This window comes from Ictidomys tridecemlineatus, chromosome 14 (assembly GCF_052094955.1).
Source record: "Ictidomys tridecemlineatus isolate mIctTri1 chromosome 14, mIctTri1.hap1, whole genome shotgun sequence".
Lineage (NCBI taxonomy): Eukaryota > Metazoa > Chordata > Mammalia > Rodentia > Sciuridae > Ictidomys > Ictidomys tridecemlineatus.
The window spans coordinates 42,939,020-42,963,387 of NC_135490.1; the positions used below are offsets into that span (position 1 = coordinate 42,939,020).

At 36.2% G+C, this 24,368-nt stretch overlaps 1 protein-coding gene across 1 annotated transcript; it reads right to left on the bottom strand.

Annotated features, from left to right (window-relative positions):
• Positions 1-8,619: 8,619 nt before the first annotated feature.
• Positions 8,620-10,002, bottom strand: LOC101961924 (uncharacterized protein C8orf48). The gene has a single exon (XM_005330804.5). It carries the CDS (start codon positions 9,862-9,864, stop codon positions 9,058-9,060), a length of 807 nt encoding a protein of 268 aa, XP_005330861.2. The 5' UTR covers positions 9,865-10,002; the 3' UTR covers positions 8,620-9,057.
• Between the last annotated feature and the right edge of the window lie 14,366 nt (positions 10,003-24,368).

Consider the following 24,368-nt stretch of genomic DNA (forward strand, 5'->3'; position numbering starts at 1 on the left):
TCCTACCAAGTACAACTATAGATTGAACTGACCTAAATCCAGAGCTGATTATTGACATATGGCAGTATGGGATCAGGAACCTCTTTAAAGTGGTCCTGGGTTGTGTGTCTTGGCACAGATCTAACAGTATGCTTCAGATTGACTCATGTGTCTTGGGTACAGAATACACGGATACTAGGCTCTGGGTAACAACTCTTTACCCTGCGGTGTGTCAACCAGGCATTGGCCACCACACTCAGGGAGCACACAGATGCTCTGTGTAATATATGAGTCTACTAGATGTGGAGCACTTACTATGGAGCATGCAGAGATTCACACTTCTAAAAGTGAATAGCAACTTAGAACTCTACAAAATACTTTTGATGCTGCTATTACCCATGCCTCTGTTGTCCCCCCTCAAATAAACCCTGTAATGTTGTGATATAATAAGAAATCTATTTAGGTTTCTGACCCTAACATAGACTTACATTCTTATAGATAGAGCATTAAGAAAATCTTTTGTTTTGATATTTGTTCTTTGGCTCTTGGTTCAATATATAAAGCTCCTAATAGTTTTGTGATTTCCTGAGTGATGGGAGAGTCTGAAACTGAGCTCCTAAATTTCTTGAAATATTCTGGGTGATAGAAGCATCTTTTGTTCTAGTGAAGGGACTCTTGTGTGGGTCTACATAACCTCAGGATGGGAGTTGGCACCCAGGGGAACTAATCTAGTGGTAAGACAACACTTGGAACTTTCAGTACCAACCTGAACCCATAGGGAGGGGAGTGAAGTTGCAAATGAGCAATTGATTTCCCCAGCACCCAAAATATAAAAAAATAGACAACTTCTTTTAGGCCTTTCAGGGGTTTGAAGGCAACCTTTTTTTCCTCATTTAAAAATTTTTTTCTTAATTCTATTTATCACACTTGTCCCATCTTTAACTGGACTCCCTACCACAAGGGTCTCCAGAATCTGTTTAAATGGCAATAGGCAACCCACATTAGTTTCCCTGTCCTTTCCCCAGAAAATTCTTCACAGTGGTGGCTTTTGCAACACCCCCCCACACACACACACACACTCCCTGCTCATATCTTCTGGAATCTGCAGTGCATCCATAATATTCATGGGTTTCTGATCCACGAAACTGCCCTCCTTAGCCTGATGCTACCCATCATTAGAGTGCCAACTGCAGGCTTCATATTAAACGCTCCTGAGAACAGAAGTTCTCACAGGCCTGAGCCTATGGCCCTCCATACGCTTATGTGGGTCTTGAAAGCCTCACCCTGCAAAGCTCAACAGAGCTAACAAAGCCTTCTTGCTAAACCACTCCAAAAAATAACCCTACAGCTAAATCTGGCCCCTCTTGAGTATCTAATCTGCTGCGGGAGGGCATGGCCTCTTCTGTCCTCAGCTCCCTTGTCAGTTGAGGAGATGTTTGAGAAGTTATGCCTTTCATGGACCCCTTAACTTAAACCTGAGATTTCTTGGGATTAATAGAGTGAACAATTTGGGGCAAAATTGGGAGTTCATAACCCACTTCAATCTAATGTATGAAATATGATATGTCAAGAGCTTTGTAATGTTGTGAACAACCAATAAAAAAAATAGAGTGAACAACAAGAGGGATTTCTACACTTTATGGTCAGCACAAAATCTCATACATGATGGTGTTTACTGGAAAGTTGTGCTTTTTATCCCTTCACCCAGACACCCCTGATGAAGAACAGGACCCGAGAGTCAGCAAATCTGGCTAAACATGAGGCCCTCATCTTAGCACTGGGTGGCCCGCTCCCTAACTATAATAAACACCAAAATAGTCTCCTTTTCTTACTTTTGAGTCATTTCAGGCCTGCTTGAAAGGTTATCCTGCTCCCTTCATCTTCAGAAACCCTTATTTTGTAGGTAATCTTTTCATACCATCTCAGTCCATGTGTGGCAACATTAATCTTGACATTAAATGTCAAGCGAGATGACCACAACATATTTTCTCCTAAACCTTAATTAATGCCTTGACAAACAAAGGACTCATCAGAATAAGGCCTTTTGATTATGTAAGTCACTTTGATAGAATTTTGCAATGTTCGGTGTAATTTGAGTCTGCAGCTAATTGGAAAATTTCGGAATTCTCTATTCCAAAAGGTATTATCAACTGAGAATAGAAGTTCAACTGTTTTCCTGTTTGGTTTCTCAAATTCACTATCTGTGTATACTTCTTCCATCTGTTACTTCTAGATACAGTTTTGAAGGGGAGCCCACACCCACAGTCACAATTCCTATTTCTCTGTAACCTGTTTAGCTATGTTGCTGCAGAAAGAGCTAAGTTACTATATTAGGCACTAGCATAAAACAAACTAACATGTTTAAAATTGGAGGTATTCTGAGCCGGGAGTCCCAAACATTCCCAAACATTTCTGTGATTGGAATTTCAATGACTCAGATGCTCAGGATGGAAGGTTCTTTAGTCTCCCTCTGGTATATCACATACTTCTACAATAAGGGTTTCATCTCAATATTTGTTCAATGCATAGATTCGTTTGTGGGTACAGGAGTTTATTTGATAAAATGTCTAAATGACAAAAACAAAATTCATGCATATTTATTTAATCAGTATGTTACATTACATAAAGTATGTATTTGTATAATTTTATACCAAATTGCCAGATACATTTTCATGCATGGGGAAATATGCTGCTTCTTAGCATCTATTACTTCAGTACTGGAATCTTTGGGGACGGCTATAAAGCTTGGAGAAAGGACACTCATTCATTTTGAATTTATTCAGGGGCAAGGGCAAGGGCTGGGGATGTGGCTCTGGAGTGCTTGCCTGGTATACACAAGGCCCTGGGTTCAATCCTGAGCACCACATTAAAAAGAGAAAAAAAAATCACAACATAGAATTGAATTTATTCAGGGCAAAAAATAAATTATTTTCAAGTTTGAGCATCAAGAATTTTTAATTCATTCTAAAATTTCAGCAAGTCATCCATTACCTCTAAAATAAATATTTCAGATAACTTTTGTCTATCTGAAAATGAATATTGCAAAGAAAAATTTTATATAAATTCTTAAAAACAAATACTTTATTAATTAGCTGCATAATATGTTTAAAACTGACTTGCCAAAAGCTCTATGCTAGGCTAATTTTTCACTGAGAAGGTGAATATGTATATACACTGAAAGGGATTCCATCCCTGGGAGAAGAGAGAAAAACTACAGAAAACAACTATGCAAAACAAAAGTACTGACTGAAGCAGTATTCTAACAGATTATTTTCTTTCATAAGAAAACATAATAAGTTGCATTGTTTGGAAGCACTTATTTTTTCATCCATAGAACATTTATTGAGTATGATCGTGTGTGAGGCACTGTGGATATGATGGAAGATGCAGCCTCCAGCCTTGAGTTTCTCACCATGAAGTCGGAATGCAAAGCTTACTAACATGTTTTTGTCTTAGTATGAATTCATATTAATGACATAGCATACACAGGCTGCAGTCCTTGATTCTAATTAGTGGTGTTTAAGGATTATGAGTGCAAAGAAAGTGGGTTAAATAGTACAACAAACCACACAATCATCTCAAGTGATTTAGCAAAAAACTTCAATGAGACTCAAAATACTACTGTGGTATATTTGAAAAACCCAAAATTAAAGGTGAAAGGCTAAACTCTCTTTTCCTAAGATCAGGAGCAGAGCAAATATGGTGTTCTTGCCACTTCTATTCACGACAGCACTAGACGTTATAGCCAGGGCCAGTAGGCAAGAAAAAAGAGGCACCCAAACCAGAAAGCAAGATATGAAAGTGTCTCTTCTGTAGATGATGTCATCTAATTTCTAAAACATTGGAAGAATAATTTTTGTGAACTGCTAAAGTTAGTAAATTAAGTCAGTAAAGTTGCAGGATGCAATATCAACTGTATTTCTACACACTAGCCATGAACGATCCAAAAAGAAACACCTTTAAAATTCCATCAAAATGGCAATGAAGAGAATAGAATATTTAGAAGTAAATTCAACCAAGGAGGCACAAGACTGATACACTGAGGACTAGGAAACACTGTTGAAGTACATAAAAACATACCCATGTATGTGGGTCAAAAGAGTTAATAATATTAAGATGACAATGCTACCCAAAGTAATATATAGTTTCAATGCAATCTCTATCAACCATATAATGGCACTCTCTACAAAAATGGAAAAACTCATCCTAAAATCCAAGTAAACTCTCAAGAAACCCTGAAGAGCCAAATCAATCTTGAAAAGGAAGAATAGAAACAGATATTTCACAAAGTTTTGAAGAGGTGGAAGTTCCTTGCTACTGATTTCAAAATTGATCAAAGCACAGTAACCGAAACAGTGTAGTACTGACATGAGGACAGAGAGACAAGTGAAATAGAATTTGAAGACCATAAATATACTGTCACCTTTATGATCCTGGCCATCAACCAGGGAGCCTAAAATACTCAGTAGCGAAAGAACAAGTCCCTTCTTCAACAGTGGTGATGAAAAAAACATATATCCATATACAAAGGAATGAAATTGGACCCTTACACCATAAATAAAAAAATTAACCCAAAATGAATTAAAAGTGTATCCTAATCCATTTTCTATCACTGTAACAAAATATCTGAGAATGAGAATATAAGGTCTATTTGACTCATAGTTATAGAGGCTGGGAAGTTTAAGCATGGCCCCAGTATCTGACCAGTTGATCTGTTGAGGGTCTTCTCACTGCACCATAACATAATGGGGATCATATGTTGAAACAGAGCAAAAGTGCTAGCTCTTCTTATAAAGCCATCAGAGGAGACCCAAACAGATATTTGTATGCCAATGTTCACAGCAGTACATAGGAGACCCTCCTGATCTCATCCAATCCTGGTTTACCTCCCCAAAGTAATAACACATGAATTTTGAGACTTTCTATCATATGAACTTTGTGGGGGACACATTCCAGCTATAGTATACCTAACCATAGGATGCAAAATTATAAAATTCTTAGGAGAAAATGCAAGAGGAAAATCTACATGACCTTAGTTTTGGTAATAGATTCTTAAATATGACACTAGAAGCAACAATAATCAAAAAAGAAATAGATAAATTGGACTTCACTAAAACTAAAAACTTTTGTGCATCAGAGGATTAAAGAGACTGAAAAGATAACCCAAGGGATGGGAGAAAATACTTGAAAATCATATATCTGATAAGGATTTCAAACCTAAAATATGTAAATAACTTGAGGCTCAACAAAATAGACAACTTGATTTAAAAAATGGGAAAAGGACTTAAATAGACATTCCTCCAAAGTAGAAAAAGTTTTTAACATTATTGGTCATTTGGAACATCAAAAGTACAATGAGATACCACTTCACACCTGCCAGAATGGCTATAATTTTTAAGTGGAAAATAAAAAGTGGTGGCAAGAAAATAAAGACATTGGAACACTTGCACATTGCTGGAGGAGATGTAAAGTGTTGAACTGTTGTAGAAACAATTTGGCAGTTCCTCAAAAAATTAAACATAGAATTAGCATCTGATCCAGGAATTCTATTTCTAGGTCTAGAACCAAAAGAATGAGAACAGGTGGTCAAATAGATTTGTATGCCCATGTTCATAGCAGTATTATTCACACTAATCATAAAGTGGAAACAACCCAAGTGTCAATCAGCAGTTGATGCAATAAACATACATGCAATCTATACAGACGATGAAATATTATTCAGCCATAAAAAATGGGTGAGTTTCTTTTACAAGCTATGCTATGAATGAAACTTGAAAACATTTTGCAGTAAATGAAGCCAATCAAAAAAAAACAGGGCAAATATCTAGAATAGGAAAAGTCACAGAAACAGAAAGTATATTATAGATTAATGGGATTATGGGAGAGAAGAATGGGGAGTTATTATTTACTGGGTCCAGAGTTTCTGTTTGAAGTGATGATAAATAATGGAAATAGTGGTGATGGTTGCACAACACTGTGAATGTAATGCCACTGAATGATAATATTAACAATGGTCAAAATCGAAAATTACAATACAGAGATATATATTATGATATATATTATATCTATATCATAGTTGTCCATTTTTATATATCATATATATGCATATCTCACCATTATACAAAAATGGCAAAGGAAAGAAGTCATTTGTATTAATAAGCAATCTGTCACTGTGACAAATATCTGAAATAAAACAACTTAAAAAGAAGAAAGTTTTATTTTGCTCCATCATTTTGAAGGTTTCAGTCTGTGGTTGGTCAGCCTGATCACTTTGGGGTCTGTGTACATTATGCCAGGAGCACATAGCATAGGAAGCTGCCTCCCTCAGGGCAGTCAAGCAAAGGGAAAGGTTTGGGGTCCTGATATGCCTTTTAAGGGGTGCCTTTAGTGATCTAATTTCCTTCCACTAGGCCCCACCTCTTAAGTATTTCACCACCTCCCAATAGCACCTTAGGCTGGCAACCAATCTTTCAACATATAGAACTCTGGGTACACTTATCTAATCTACAGCAAGAATACATAGAAAACTACTTTCAGTATTTGCATTAAAAATCACTGGAAGGATATATAATAAATTAATATAAGTGATTATATTATACACTAATACAGTTTCCTGGCTCAAGCACAGAAATACTTCATACCTCACTGGTAAATGCTCACTCCCAAATTCCCTCAATTTCCTCTACCTCTGCTCTCACCCCAGAATACCTAACTGCCCCCATGTTCCAGAAAGTGGGAAGTTAACCATGGCAGGCAGGCATCCAGCAACCTGGTACAGATGAGGTTGGGTGGTGACAAGGTGGAAGAGATACTGCATGCTAAGCCTTGGCATGTCCTTTTGAGTTCTGGACCATCTAAATATAGTACCTATCTCTGATAATAAAATTTTAAAGCTAAAATAAGAAGCAAAGAAGAAATATACCAGATGGAAAAGGCAACTTGAGAGAATTAGAGCCAAACAAATGTGTACATGTGAACCACGGTGACACAAAGAAAAACAGGGCTTGGGGAATTACAAATCCTGTAGAGAGGCTTGAATATATGAGAAGAAAAAACTAGCAAAGTAAATTTGGACCACAATATGCAGCATTAATTAACTTGCATTATTTCCGCAGCAGAGACAAATCAGTTAGAGTCACTTTGTTCTTCAATTAGCAGAAATCCTTGAACAAATTTATATGTTGGAAAAATCACTCTGACTAGTACAGAGAGAATGGTTTAAAGGGGGTGAAAGTAGGAGAAGTAGGAGGGCAGAGATGATAAAGAGTGTGGTAATGAGATAAAAATAGAAGAAGCTGAAGGGCAGAAATCAAATGATCTTTCTGAAAAATAGCTTGAGATTGAGTTTGTTTTTTTTTTAAAGAAAGAACAAAAGATGACTCTTAGATTGTTAACTTGGTTAACTAAGAACAAAAATGACCTTTCATGGGGAAGATCTAAATGGAAAATAATTCTGAATTCTGAAAATGTAAAATGTGAATATATTGAGATGCCAACGATAAAGCATGAAATAATGTGGTTCTCAATAAAATGTTATTATGCAAATGTAAATGATGCTTCCAATTTATTTATAAATGATTTACTAAAAAAGATATATGCTAAATTTTACAGGAAAAAGATCTTTATATATAAATGAACGTCAACTCAAGAGTAAAATTGAAATGTGTCTCAAAGACTCTTGTGCTGATTTTTTCAAATTTCTTCCACTGAAATAGCTTGGGTGTTAGACATGTAGGAGGATGACCTTCTGTTAATGCCACTAACTCGAGGATTTTATATCTTATAGAGGTAATAAATAACTAATGTGATTTTTCATAATACCAAGTATTATTTTCCCCCATAAATGTTTTCAGAATTCTATATTTCTCTGCAATATTGTTTCCTCTGAGTGGAAATTAGGATGAGCAACAGAAGTTTCATATCTTCATGACCAAAATGACTTTCTTCCCTCAACTCTTCATCTGTCTCCAGCTTCACCTCTCTTTTTCCCCAACAGTTAAACATTTTATGGAGTTATCTATATTCATATTCTTTATTTCACATTTATTCCTCAACCTACTTTGTCTATTCCATTTCTATAAGTGAAATGGCTACGGCTAAGGTCAACAGTGCCCAACACATGTCTAAATCATCTCTATGTGGTCTCTCTGTTTCACCAACATGCTTAGACCAATCATTCTTTTTGAAACATTCTTTTTCCTTGACTTATATGCTATTACACATTCCTGATTTCTTTTATCCTTCTATGGTAATTTTTCTAAACTCTTTTGCAAGTTTATTCTCCTCTACCTGGCCATTAACTATTGGTATTTCTCAGGAGTTGGTACTGACCCTGCTTTTATTTTACCTCTCTTCTCTTCCAGGGAAGCTCACCACATCTATGACTTCAATTTCCAATAAATGCCAATGATTTCCCCATCTGCCCCCTTTATTTCAAATCTCTAGACTCTTCTTCTAGACTACAAGTATAAATAACATTTCCTCAAACTCTGAATGTGTATGCCTCAAATACACCTCAAACTACTTATGTGCAAGTAATTACAGTCTTGATTACTCTATCAAACATGGTTTTATTCTAGTAGTCCCATCTTAATGAAATTAATTATCAAAAAGGTACACAAATCAAAACCTCGGTAAGACTTTTAACACTTTTAACATTTATCTTTTATTAAATCTCTATTACCATTTAATCACCAAAACAATTATTGTTTCCTAAGTATCTCTTACATCTCTGTACTTCTTTCTCTCTGTACTATCAACAACCTAATCCAAAGTACCAATATCACTTCTATATTGTTGTAAAAAATTTTTGTAATTATTCCAACTACAACGTTGCCCTGTGTAATCTGAAAAACGTATTGGATGGGAAGTTCTTAGTCCTCAAATCTAGAAAGATAGCATAAAAAATCCTTATTAGTTTCCAAGAAATGCCAGTTACTTAAATAAAAAACAACAGAAATATCTACACACATCCACATCGCATGTTATCATTAGTAATCACCATCTTCTGTTTGATTGGGTAAGAGACTTGAGAAGTGGTAGAGGAAAAAAGGTGAATGAAGTCCTATTTCCATCTTGCTACAACTTCTGCTTGGTATCTGACCTTTCAAAACAGGAGTATCCAGTCTGAGTTTTCTCTTTCAGTCTTTTCCAGATTATTTTAGGGTCATCTGAAAGCCTGGAAAGACCCTGATGTGCTTCTCCAACATGGGTGAGAAAGTCTGTGGTATGAATATGTTCATCTACTTTCTCTTGGAGGAGAACTGACTTCAGTAAAGTCTTCTTTTGCTTTAGGAAGGTACACTGAGCCAGCTCTGCTTTTTTCCTAATACAGTTGGGACACTGTGAAGTAATGTGTTGCTTTGCAGATGCCACCTGTTTTAGTGTTGTCCTCACGTTTTCAAAATACATTCTGTTTAAAAGTTCATCAGGAACAGTACATGTTAAGGCATTGATTTCTGAAGGCTCTGGATGGCATCTAAACTGCAGCTTTTTGTGTCTGTTGATCTTCTTTTTAGAGTCCACTCTTTGATGGATCAAGTTTATCTTAGTGGTGCAAAAAGACTGCAGGGCATTCAGTTCCTCGTCGGACAGTCCATTGATTTCTGTTTGAAGTTTAGTCTCTGGTTGGTTTTGTTCGTAGTTAGTTTTTTTGTCCTTGAGATAGTGGATCCATTTTTGAGTCAACTTCTTTTCGTCATTTTTGAAATCAGAAAGCTCGGATTGCTTGGTTTGTTCTTGCAAGCTTGCAGCCAGTTTTCCATCATCCGATTCTGTCCCAGAGGAGCTGGGCCAGGACTGTTGTCCTCCAGAGGGACTGAGAGAATCAGAACTCTCTACCTCATCAGTAAAGGACCCGGCCGTTTCATCAGAAAGGTGAGCCATAGCACTTACGTCGGTTTGAACCAATTCTCATTGATCTTTTTAAATCCCCAGACTTCTGGGCAGATGGATATCACATTGCTTCAGAATCGGTTTCTCATCTGCTTTGCTTTCGTCAGGAACTAGTGAAGGATGAGCCCACAGACCCTAGCCTCGGCGCCAACAGCTCAGCGGCCCTAACTTCCGGGTGACGCCTTTCCCCGCTGCCTTGGCGACATGCGCTGGTCATGCGCACTGAGTGGACGCGTCCTAGGCTCCACCTCCGCTAGAGCAGTTCTGGGTCTCCCACTTAAGTGCGGGCTCTTGCCTTCTCCTCAGTAGTGTTTTAACTACAGAATCTAAGAGTCAGTGGGAGAAGGTTGCAAGTTTCATTGCTTCGGGACGGTGAGTGAGTGACGTCACACTGGTTACACCTTTGTAGTCTTAACAAAGACAGGGACAAATCCTAAATGAACAGATTTTAAAAACAAAAAGTGCTGCCTGAAATGCCCAAGCGAAAACCTGTCTGTTTTATATGATTACCTATTTATAGAGGATGTTTATTATATAAATACTGAAACCATTTTGTGCGACCTCTTGCACGACTTTCTGTGCTGCAGCATTCTGGTACCTGGAAGTTTTCCCAGATCAGTTTCTCAGGGTTTTTGTGCAGGCAGGTTCCCCTCTGCCACGTCAATACTCTTTATATGACCAATTACTCCTCCTTCAAGTGGCATTTCCGCAGGGAGGGCTTCATGCCCACCCCTGCCCCAAACACTTTACAGACTTATAGTTTCCAGTTTGTGTTTGTGTGATTTTTTTTTTTTTTTTTTTTTTTGATAAGGCCGAAGCCATGTCAGTGTTGCAGGCTGGTCTAATGACCAGCAATCAGCAGAGGTATTGTAGCCATTCAGTAGATCTCTGCGGAATCAATGAGTTGACTGATGTGGAAAAAATAAACACTATCTTGCTGGGGTCCAGTGGAGTAAGTACTAACAGCTCAAGAAAATCTAATTTTTTTTTCTTCCCTGAAACTTCAAATTTATTCTGTTTCCCATGACATATCTTTTTTAAAAAACAACAACAAACAAAAAAGGTAGTTTTGTTAACAATTTTCAGGAATTATAAAATGCTAACTCTGGAGATGGACTTTTCCTATGTCTTAATAAATACCTAGTCTAAGTATCTGGAATAAACTTTTTGTCTCTATCTCTCTCCTTCTCTCCCTCCCCTGGGGGCGTGGTGGGGGGGATTCACTTTGACCCAGATATATTTAACATTTCCCAAATAACTAACTTTGTCAAATGTGGGATATTTAAAAAGCGGCTCTCAAATATGAGCCAACTTCATACTAAAGTTAAGGGAGATTCCAACTTCTTTTATTCAACTCAAATTCTATTTTATCACATAGTTAGACTTTAAAAAGAAGGTGCAGGTGGTTGTGGTTGTATATGTCTAATACCAGCAGCTTCGGAAGCTGGGAGGATTGCAAGTTGAAGGCCAGCCTCAGCAATTTAGTGAGGCCCTGTCTCAAAAAATAAAAGGAGCTGGGAATGTGACTCAGTGGTAAAGCACCCCTGGGTTAAAACTCTAGTACAAAAAAAAAAAAAGTGCAGATAATTGTGAGTAGTTCAAGTGGAATCCATCAAGACTCAAGTTTTTCTTTTATCATTTTGACTTCAAAAACTCCTCCTCATTCTCTGAACATTTTACATATTCATATTTACACAGAATTAATTAGAATCATTTTCTTCATATAACATCAACTATATTTCAAATATGGTATATTTCTTTCTTTTCATATCCTAAAATTATGGAGTAATCTCCCTTTAAAAAAAAACTGGTGTTGTAAATTTCTCTTTATATCTAAAAAGTAACTTTATCCCAGGAGCCAATAAATTTGGGTGGTAAATTATACAATTAATCAATTTCTTTAAAAGTAGCAAGACCCAGTAGACAGTTTAAGAACTCTAATAACTGTGTTATCTAAGGAAGAAAAATAGCTCAACAGTGTGCTATCATTATCCAATAATATTCATGAAGATAGAGGTCAAAGTGGATTTTAAACATAGAAATTATTACTCTTTATATAAATCATATAGTATTAACTTTTCAACTCTGTCTCTGAGCAAAGTTTAAAAGGTGATGCTACTAAATTCCACAACCCTTGTTACTTCTTTTTATCTATGAAATTAAGGTGATGTCTACCTACTGTCTTTTTTGTAAGTAAAAATTGTCGGTGATGTGTATGTGAAAAACTCAGACCATTTTGCTGTACTGACAAAAAATATATATTCTATATTACTAAGAGATTGTTAAAAGAACTATGAACAAGCATGATACATTAATTTTTAAATTAATTTTTTGGTTCTTTCAAGTGAGAGTTGAAAATAGAAAAGCATTAAGGGGAAAGGAGGTAAAATTACTACTTCCTATCTTATCTCAAAATCTTTTTATTCAAAACTGATACAAATCACTCCCACTCACTGTACTAAAGGCAGATCTTATCAAGATTCACAGGAAAAAAATGCAATATAATATTTTCAAAATTTTATTGCTTCTTTTAGAAAAAAAAATCAATGAGTTAACAGAAGAAATATTTATATCCTCAGAAAATTCAATAGCAATATTTCAGTTTCCCAATAACTTTGTTACAGAATTATTTATTTTTGGATTAGTAAATATCTATTAACTTTGAAATAGTTTCTGCAAAATTATTCAAACAAAACTTAAATGTGCAAAGAATATGCTGCATTTTTTCTTATTAATGTAATTTTCCTTACAAGTTCTCATCCACTTGGATAACCAGGTATGTTAAGAATTCACCTGGTAATTAATATCACAGACATTCCCCATGTAAGTCAGTCTTATTGTGGCAAGTGCCCAGTCAATGAAAAATTAAACTAACACAATTTTTTCCTTCCCTCTTCTCCTCCCCAAGATGGTGCATGAGAGGAAAATCTTATTATATTAGGCTTCTCTTATATGGATGGGGTCCTTTACATTTGTCTTTCATTCATACCATTATGTTTTTTAGAGTTGACTATTACTTTGAAGATTGATTGTTAGTTTTTTTAAAATATAAATAAAAACACAAACTTCTGTCCTCCTTTCTTTAAAAAATATGCTTAACATATTCTACACATTACTCTGTTTTTATCTTAAAAATATATTTTGGATGTCACATGACATCAACATGTATATATATTTCTCATTTCTCTCTACAACTGGATAATATTCCTTTATAGGAATTTGTCACAGTTGATTTGCTTGTTTTGATTGGCATTTTGCCATCATAAAAAAAATCAAATTTTCCTTTATGTCTTTGGAAGTACAGTTTCAAGATGATTCCTAAGTCTGAGATTACAAGATCAAAGTATTAAAGGCATATATAGTTTTCTATGTATTGCTAAATTCTTCTAAGGGGTGCACCTATTCCCAACAGCTTGATCCACAGGATATATAATCAAATTTATGGATTTCTGCCCCCATCTAATGGGTAGAAAATAGCTTAATAGAATTTGAAACTGAAAAACCACAGGGGGAAAAATCATTGAAAAAAATATGGGAGTCATAGATCATGATCTGAATTTTGATCTCTTGATCTCGTGATCAAACATGATTTCTTTTTCTCTTCATGTAGACTGCCTATTCATTTCTTTTGTTCAATTTTCCATAGGATTTTTGCATTTCTTGTCAATTCTTTTAAAGCACTTCATATGGTGAAAATATCATTTGTTTTTCTGTAACATAATTTTGAAATGCTATTTCATCTTTTTTTTCTATTTGGTCTAGACTACTATTTTTTGCCATTCAAAAGTTTGATTTTTTTTTCATTTTTTTCAAATGTATCAATCTTTCTTCTAATTGTTCTTGGATTATTTGTAGTAACTTTTTATTTTATTTTATTTTATATTTTATAAGACATTCTCCTATTGAAATTGGCTTATTTCTCTTGGTGTACAGTTTTATAAATTTTGGCTCATGTAACCATGTGAAAGTTGTGTAAACACCATCAAATCAGTATATAGCATGCCCTGTTTTATCTCCTTTGCAGGCACACCCAACTTACCTATGTCTCCCAAATTTTTTTTTCAATGATTTTTCCCCCTGTGATTTTTCAAATATACAATCATGTTATCTATAGTTGAGAAAACCACTCCTTTCTAATTCCTAAACATTTTTGGTTTGTTTTGGGACTTGGATCCAGGACCTGAAGCATGCTCAGTTAAGCAATACAACAGAGTTACACCCTGGCCCATCTAATTCTTGTATCTCTAATTGCTTCATCTTATTTATTTTTTCAGGAAATACCTCCAACACAATATAAACTAATAGTGAAGTTAATAATCTTAACCATTTTTAAAAATGGATATTTCTCTTTGTCTCGATTTGCAAAACATATAAAAAATTTCTCATACTTCATAAATGTTTTGAACTTACAAAAACAAGAGATCAAAATTATCTGCATTATATAAAATTATCTGATAAGAAGGTATTATTGCAAAACTCTGTAGATAGGTAGAAAAGTAAATAAGTAGCTAGAATATTGAAGAAATTCACCAGTTAACAAAGAAAAAGCTCTTCAGTTAAAAATATTAAATAGGTGCCAGGGTTGTGGCTCAGTGGGCAGAGCACTTGCCTAGCATGCATGAGTCACTGAGTTTGATCTCCAGCACTATATAAAAATAGACAAATAAAGCTATTGTGTCCATCTACAACTTAAAAAATTAAAAATATATATTAAATAAAGTTTCCACCTATGTTCTTTAAACATTTCCAGAGTATCATTCATTTTACCCAGGTTCTCATTCTTATTTTATATATTTAATACATTTATTTATTTGTACTGGGGATAGAACCCAGGGGTGCTTAACCACTGAAACATGTTCCCAGCCCTTTTTATTTCTAATTTTGAGATAGGGCTTTACTAAGTTGCTGAGGCTGGTCTCAAACTTGCGATCCTCCTGCCTCACTTCCCAAATTGCTGGAATAATGGGCATGAGCCACCATGCCCAGCTCAGATTTTCATGTTTAAAAAATAAGGTTAAATAAAATTGAAACCTGAAAATGGATTGGGTTTTCATTTGTAAATAATTTTTAAATATGTGAGATTTACCCAGTTTTTTTTCCTAAATAATTATAGACACGTGATTTTTATGTAACTGTTGAAAAGGTTACAATAGTTATTAAAAAAGTTTTGTGAGGTAGAGCCTAGACATATTCTGGATGTCTGGATTTTAACAAACATATGTTTTAGAATTAAAAAAAAATGAAGTTGGGCACAATGATGTACAACCGTAAGCCCAGTGTTTCAGGAGGCTGAGACAAGGATCCCAAGTTGGAGGCTAGCCTCAGCAATATAGAAGATCCTAAGCAACTTAGTGAGACCCTGTTTCAAAAAATTAAAAGGGCTGGGGATGGGACTATAACTCAGTGGTAAAGCACCCTTGGGTTACATCCCCAGTACCAAAAAATAAAATAAAGTAAAGTGATCATAATTTTAGTTATCTCTTTTTAAGGGACTTACTAAGAAATTAAGAAATTAGCAAGTTTGGTTCCTTTTGATAGCTCTGAGAAAATGATCTTCTTAACTTGTAGCTTCCCCATGGTTATTTCCGCATGTTGTTTTTCCTCCATGCCTGTCTCTATGTCTGAATCCCCTTTTCTTAAGAATGTTGGTCATATTAGATTAAGGTCCATGGTAATTATCTCATTTTAACTTGATTGTCTTTAGAAAGTCCTTATCTAACAAATAAGGTCACATTCCAAGATACTAGCAGTTAGAACTGCATCATAAGAATTTAGTTTGGTAGTGGATACAATTCTGTGGAAACCAGGTAAAATGTTAATTAAACAGTCCATTTTGGGAGTAAATTTTAGCATAAAACTACTAGTGATTTGTTGAGTGAGTAAAACAGAATTGTTAAATATAGGAATCTACCATTAATTAAAAATCACCTCTGTCTTAGATGAAGGTTCATGGGGGGCTTTGTGTGTAACTCTATGGTCATACCTGAAGTTTTAAATAACAAATTATTTTAAGAAGGCATTATTTTTATTTTAAAATAAGTAAAAATAAAAAAACTTTTGCTGATTTTATTTTCAGATATTTTGACTGAACTATTTCAGGATTTTTAAGGCATTTTAGGCATTTAGCAATGATTTCCCATCTCTCCACCTGAGGATCTGGTAAAATTCAGAACCACTGAGGCATGTTCTCAACCCTTTTTATTTCTAATTTTGAGATGGGGCCTTAATAAGTTGCTGAGGCTGGTCTCAAAATTCACAATGTAATTCATACATTGCTCAGTTAGTTAAGGGTATCAATGCATTTTAATGACAAGTAATGTTGTATATGAATTTGACTTGTATGATGCTTTTGCTACTTTTAAAATAGTGTGATGAAAACATAATGTCTAAGTATTCAGTATTAAGTATATCTGCCTTATTTACTTCCTCCTCATTGTAGTTAAAATTCAGAAAGACTTTCAATATCATTATGCAATTTTAGGCATTTAGGTGTCTGAGCCTTTCGGCAATATTAGTGGAATTTAGGAAATAATGTAAAATGAATCTAAATAGAATGTAATTCCCTTTAAAGGGCTGAAAATATATAAAATGAATCCAGAAATATCGCCATTGATTTGAATTTGAGTTATGTAGTTTCAAGTTTGGGACAAGGTACAGGAACCTGTGGCTATAGATGATGGAGTTGGAATTCACAGTGGTTTTCCTGAACACTACCATGCAGAATTATTTTTCTACTACTCAATATCTTGTACAGCATTTTACCATATTTTTTCTATGAAGTCAGCTTTCATCGTAAAATGAATATTCATATGATTGCAGAGGACTGAATGACATAGCAACTAAATAATTTTGTTTAGGAAGACTGTAAAAATATTTTACAAACATGTTCAAAGTAATCATAAAAATAGTTAGCATGCTCTGGGAAGACAGCTAATGCAATAAATCGAGCTCATGGGCTAAACTTATTTTATCTCCTTATTTGAGATAGGCATTTTCCAAAACAAACTATATCACTGAATAATGTAAGACTTTTCTTTAGAGGCTTCCATGCTTAACTTGAAAGCTGTCAACTCAAAAGGCTGAAACAGAGCAAGACTATGAAACCCAAGTGAATAGCTCATTCTTTGGGTCCCTGCCCTTGCTACCCACTGCCATGTGGTACAAGCCTGAGAGGTGTGCACTATGATAGCTAATGAAGCACTTCCTTTATATCGCTCTGACCAGAACTCCTATTTGAAACCTCTGTATCATGCCAGCAAAATCTCACAATGTTAGCCATTGTTCTGGCTAGCAGAGGCTATTTCTTGTCCTTTCAGTGGCTGGATTTCACACACAAAACTTGTTAGGCCCTTCTGCAAAGAAGTGTAGCACTAAGTCATTAAACCAACTTCTGCTATTTTGTAAGATTGTTTTGTCTGTCTCTTTTACATCACAGCATCCCCCAAAAAAACTAGCAAACAAACAAACAAACAAACAGAAAAGCCAAGAACTTGTAATTTTGAGAACACTTAACGTACTTGGAGTAAAAGCCATTGGCCCTCTTGAAGGCATTCCTACATATCAAATATAATGATACAGGTGACATTATAACCAAAAGGGACAAGAAGACAACTTATCCTGGATGAAGAAAGCAGCATCAAATGGCCAAAATTAATTACACTTTATAATCCTCAATGTAACTGGGAAGTATTAAATGTAACCCACTCGTTATGGTTTTTTGGATATTATTTATCATACTGTATCATGTGATTATGCATTTCCTCAACTACCATTAGATAATGTGTCCAATGCATGCTTTGGCCTAAAGAACAATCCATAGTCATTATCATAGAGCTCTCTAAAATATAGGCATCAGCTAATCTAAACACAAATTCAAAATATTTTAAAAGTTCCTCATGATCTTTAAATTCAAAAGTATATTATGAACTCCCTCCTCCAACCCGAGTTGTATCGGATCCTTCATTTTCAGTAACAAGAGGCAGCAGCACCCATGTTTGGAGTTGTGTTGAGTCTCAAGTGAGATCATACCAAAAAAAAAAAACTTTTACTGATTTTATTTTCAGATATTTTGACTGAACTATTTAAGGCATTTTAGGCATTGAGCAATGATTTCCCATGTCTCCACCTGAGGCTCTGGTAAAATTCAGAACCACTGAGGCATGTTCCCAGTCCTTTTTATTTCTAATTTTAAGATAGGGCCTTACTAAGTTGCTGAGGCTGTTCTCAACATGGTACCTGCTTAGTCACCATTATCATGGAATAGGAGACCTGAATACAGAGATCCTTCTATTATGGTATCTTAATGAATTTGAGATGCTCTAAAAAATACTTTAAACTTACAGAGAACATTAGTTTATTATTTATTTCTCATAGTTCTGGAGAGTGGAATGTCCATGATGAAGGTTCCAGCAGATTTGATGTCTAGTGAGGTTTCACTTTCTATTTTATAGATGGTGCCTGATTCTTTCTGGGCCCTCATATGGTGCAAGAGGCAAGGCAGCTCCCTGGGGGCTTTTATATAAGGGCATTAATCCCAATCATGAGGGCACTGACCTTATAGCATAAACTCTTCCAAAAGGTCCCATAACTTAATATCATCACCATAAGGGCAAAACTTCAATATATGAATTTTGATGGTAGCGAGGGTGGGGTCATTAACATTTATACCAATGCATATTGGCTGCTTCAAATGAGTTATTTAATCTTTAATAAGTGTTGTACCCTTCTGATTCCTTGGTTTCATATTTCTTTTCCACTGCACTCTAACATTTCCCCAAAACATTAATAAACTTGCATATGTGAAAATATTTTGAACAGCAAATAACTAAAAACATAAAAGTTACTTCCTCAAATTGAAAAAAAAAACAAGTGATTAAAACCTATGATCTCACTGAGCCCTATTATCTCAACATTTCTATCATCTTTGTATTCTCCTTTTTTGATTCCTATATTTTAGTGAAATTATTAAATCTTTAAGTCAATATAATTTAAATGCCAGAAAAGTGGATTTCACAAAGGAAGACTTCATTCTATTTAGCAGAGGCAAAATTCCATCCTTTCTTTTGCTAAAATGAAAATGTTTTAAACTTGTTAAACTCTTTAAGTACAAATAAATGTTCTTACACTGAACTTATTTTGCTTTGTTCCTCTTTTCCAGATTTTAAGGTAAAAATTTGTTTCTATCCAATTTTTGAATCCTGGATTAAGGAAAATACTGTTAGTGATAATGTAACCATAATCTGTAATAATATAATCATAATTTTAGTTTGTGTCAAAATAAATGTAATAGGATCATAATATGTTTGTAAAACTATAATATTAATAGTAGTATTAATGTATTTGTGTCTTTTAATATATTCGCTAGCTTCTGAATCAACTCTTCATACCATATATTAATGTGTTTTTATAGTATTTCTAAAAAAAGGAAACTATTGGGTTCTAATGAAAAATCCTAAAATATAATGTCATCCCTCTTCCCCATTCCTTACCCAATTCTGTTGTGTTGTTTAGAAGTATAACCAAAAATAACTGAAATGGGAGCAGACCTCCACAGATCAGCAAGCTGTCTTTTTATGCAGTGGTGGAATGGGATATTTTCAGGGAAAAAAATGGCAACTGGTTTCAAGAGGGGTTTATTTTTTATAGGTTTTAATGAGAGTTAATCATAGCAGAATGTTTAGTGTGATTTAAAATTAGAGACTTGGGCGGTCAGGAAACTAGTGAAGGTTCAAAGCCTAAATCAGGAAGACAGTTGTAAAACCTGGAAACCCATTCATACTAGGATGAAAGTCCACAGCCCAGAGCCCCTCGTTTGCCTTCTCCCCACAGGATCCATCCTTTCTCCCTGGGGGTTGTTATTCCATATCATTCAAGAAATATGTTAATGACAAAAATTAACTTTGAAATGGGAGATGTTTGGAGTGGCAATTGAAAACTACAAATATGTTTTAAACCAATGTGTTAAAAAGATTATTTGCAGTCCTTATTTCTTTCATATTTCCCCCCTGCAGAATATTTTAAATTTTTTTACTATTTCACAGGAAGGATATCTAGCCAAACATCTTTTTTTTAACTAATAGATATACCTGAAAAAAAGGGGTTAATCCAAATAAAGACAAGTTCCATGGGAGATAGTCACATTATTTGGTCGAAAGATTGGTCAATTTATGTCTGAGTTCCAAATTCTCATATTGACTTGACTTTTAGGATTCTTGTTTTCTTTTTACTGTTTTCTTATCTATTTAGTGTGCCCACCCAGCCCCTGACACATACTATGGTATCCACAATGCATAGTAAATCCTCAGTTGATTCTTCATGGCCTGTTGTTACATGAACTCCCAAAGGAAAATAATATTGAAAGGAGAGTCAAGCACCTTAATTCATTCCCCTTGATAGCATTCCATTTCCCATCAGCCAGGTGTTGTGACACTGGACTATAATCCCAGTGACCCCAGAGGCTAAGGCAGGAGAATCACAATGTCCAGGCCAGACTTGGCAACTTAGTGAGGCCCTAAGCAATTTAGTGAGACCTATCTCAAATTTTTTTAAATAAATAGAACTGGGGATATAGCTCAGAGGTAAAGTACCCCTACATTCAAGTTCTAGTATTAAAAAAAAAAAGGATTTCACTTCCCATGAAAAATAGTAAATATCTGGAGCTTTTAAAAGTAATTTGATTTTCTATACTTTTCCCTACTTCTGTAAGTATATAAAAGTACCTATGCTGTAGAAGCTCTAATCAAACAATAGTGGAAACTGGGGAATTGGGTTATGGTTAAAAATAATTTGCAGTTTTGAGTTTAGAAATTCACAGAATAGAATAGAAACCCATAAAGGAGCCAAGGTGTCCGAATTCTGGGAGTCACCCATAGCTCCTTCTTCTCCCTTGCCACCCACACCCATACAAAGTACCATCAGTGCACCGCTACAGACTACCTGCTTTTAGCACAGGACACCACCATTTCCCACTGGGTCCAACAATCCTGCCTTCCAGGTGACCCCACAGCCTCTGGAGTCTCCTCACATCCTTCACTTCCTTTGTCCTTTCTCCCACTTTGACTCCTTTCCAAATGATCATCCCACAGCTGCTAGGATGAAGCATGAGTCAGGCCTTGACCTTGTCCGGCCACATGTGTTGGCAGCTTTTTGTCTTGTTGAACCCTATTACCTGGTGTGAGTTACCTTTTTACACACACACACACACACACACACACACACACACACACACAAAAGTGAGCTATTTCAGTGAGCACTGTTAGCAAAGGCTTCATGTAAACATACTGGAGGAAGAAGGAGAGGAAAAAATTTTTAAGCCACTGAAGGTTCCCCTGAGAAGCAGAATCCATTCAGAATTCCACAGCAGCTGCTCCTGCTGTCTGCCCATTTCTCCCTTCTGGTTTCTCACCATTTGAGTCTCAGCTGATCTGTTGCTTCTTCAAAAAGACATAAACACAGATTCCTGATCTTCATGCTCTTGGCACCAAGACTGTGCTTATAGCAACCACCACATCATAAGTAAATTCACAATTGTGCAATACAGGGCCTAATATTTGTCAAAACTGGTAGACTGTAAGCACCCCCAGAGCTAGAAAAAGACTGCTTTGATCCCTAATTAATCATGTATCTTTGCTAACATACCATAGTGTTAGTAAATTATGAAAATAGTAAAAAAAAATCAAATGATTTCATAATCTAGCAACACCTCTGACAACTGAGCAGCTCCTCTGACAGTGTCCTGCTTGGAAGTCAGCTTTCCCCACTTTTGTGTTGCTTGTCACAATAAGGAGATCCTTGAAAGAACAGTCTTTTAGGGCATCTAGTCTGTGTTTGCACTGGGTCTCAATCCCTGGCACACAGCTGGCCTTGAGCAGCAGCAATTGGTGCATCTCAGTGACCTTTGCACAAAATTCCCCCAGAGGGAGATTGCAAGAAGCAGGCATCACATGGTCCCCAGGAAAGCTGGCACACCAGGAAAGTTTGGGACCCCTGACGTGGAATTCAAATGTTGTTGAATACTAGAATCTGTGCTTGAAATGTCAGTAGCCAGATAACACACAAAACCAATGAAATTAGAATCATTGGGAGTTTGACCCAGACATTAGTATATTCTAGGTTTTTCCAGGTGATTCCAGGGTGTGGCTAAGGTAAAGATCCCACACTCTATGCCTCTGTCACCAACATTGCAAAAGAGATAGGATTTGCATCACCTGGGGATCCTTTGGAAGGCTGAACTCACAGCCACATCCAGAGCAACTGAATTGAAATTTGAAGCACAACATATGTCCCTCGTGATCCTCTGTGTGCTGAGATTTTAGGGGCAACACAGCCCTAGGGCATGGGGGAGAAGCATCCATTTCCTCCTGGCTACTGTCCTCTTTTCTCCTCCTCTGGCCACCCATCCCTCTCCTCATCTCTGCTCCTGCCATTGAGAACTACAGTCACCTGACTTGCAGCTCTCTTTCTAACTGCTTTATTTTAAACATTATAAATTATTTTAAACTTTCAGAAAGGCCAGAGGAAAAATAGGACTAACACTCACATACCCACCATTAATATGCAACAAAGAAAAACTCTTATTGTCATTAGGTCCTTTCTTACTAAAAAAAAAAAAAAAAACATTACAAATAATAAAATTAAAGCCACCTCTTCATCCAGACCCAATTTTGTTCTACTCTGTCTCTCTTCTCCAAATATGCTCAGTCTATTGTGCTTCTTTCCCAGCATATGAAATGCCATAACAAATAATAGTTAAGAAAGCCTTTCCTCGGGAGCTAACCTTCTACTGTGTGGCCAGACAATAAGCATAATAAATAAGTAAATTACAATAGAAGGTAGTGAAAGAAAGGAACCATTTGCCCAAAAGAATGCTGAGGGATCCTGGAATTTAAATACAGGGGTCAGGGAGGGCCTCTCTGAAGAGGTGACATTTGAACAAAGCTGTCAAATAGGTGAGGGAATGAGCCACAGGGTCATTCCCTGTGGGAAAAGAGCCTTAAACGGAGAGAACTGCAACAGCAAAAGTCCTCCCCGAGCACATGTCTGGCATGTATAGAGGCCAAGAAAGATGCTCTGAGGACTGGAGAAGACGGAAGGAATTAGAGATTGTCTCAGAGAGTTGGTAAAACCCAATCAGGTGGGGCCTTGTAGGTTTTCAGTGGGACAAGAAAGAAGCCAGACTCCAGGCAAGAGATAATAGTTACTTGAACCACAGTCCTAACAGTGGAAGTGGTAGGAACTGGCTAGATTTTGGAAATATTTGAAGTTTGACATTTAAGGATTTCTTAATGAAAAGGAAACAAGGTGTGAGTAAAAAAAGAGTTACAGAGCAGAAACTGGAAGAATTCATAGAAATAGAGGGGCTGGAGTTGTAGCTCAGTGGTAGAGCACTTGTCTTGCAAGTGTGAGGCACTGGGTTCAATCCTAGCACCACATAAAAACAAATAAAGGCATTGAGTCCATACACAACTAAAAAAGATTTAAAATACTTTAAAAAATAGAACAGAAAAGACATCAGGAAGGCAATTGTTGGGCAAGACCAGAAGGGCAGTGTTTGGAAATGCTAACTCTGAGGAGCCTTTGGACAAAGGCTAATAGGATATTCTAGTAGACTCATCTGGAGACCACCGGGAGCAATCTGGCTGGCAATGCAGAGGTCTGAAAAGTCATGAGGATATGGATGGTTATTTTAAGCCACTGATCCACCGGAGTTCACCAGAGAAGTATTTACAGATGAGAAGAGAAAGAAGGATACCCTGTGTACCAACATAAGGCAAGGGGACGGCAGCAAGAGCCAGCAAAGGACACTGAGAAGGAACAGAAAAGCAGGAGACACGAAGAAATCTGGGAGAGTGGGGTGTCCTGAAAGCCCACTGAAGAAAGGAACGGGAAGGAAGCCATTAACAGTCTCAAACGCCCCAACAGTAAGATAAGGGCTGCGAAATCACTATTAGATTTATTAATGTGTAGGATTTGGGAGACCTTGCAAGAGTAGCTTTGAAGTTGTAGGGATCAAAGCCTGATGGGAATTGGCTTTAAAATCAATCAGAAGAGAGAAAATAGAGATGATGGATATGGACAACTTTGGAAAAACTTTACTATAAAAGAGAGTACAAAATAGGCAATAGCTGGAGGGGTGAAGGAAATCGAGAGAGCATTTCACTTAATATAAGAAAAAGCATTACATGGGTATGTAGGTGAAAAACCCAATAACATGGAGATATGAAGGTTCAATAGATAGGAGAGAAGTTACAGTCACACCCCGTGACATGAGGTGGAGGGGTACATGCTCAGAGGGATTGGTTTAGAGAGGAGCTTAGATAATATGTATAAAGTGGAACACATGTACATAAAAGCTGACAGAAACATATTTAACTTTGCAATAGAATAACTTTAAAAAGTCATTTTTAGCCAGATGCTCTAATCCCAGCAACTCCAGAGACTGAGGCAGGAGGATCTCAAGTTTGAGGATAGCCTCAAGAAGTTAGCAAGACCCTGTC

Coding starts and splice junctions, on each gene's coding strand:
- LOC101961924 (XM_005330804.5), bottom strand. CDS start 9,864: ATGGCTCACCTTTCTGATGAAACGGCCGGGTCCTTTACTGATGAGGTA.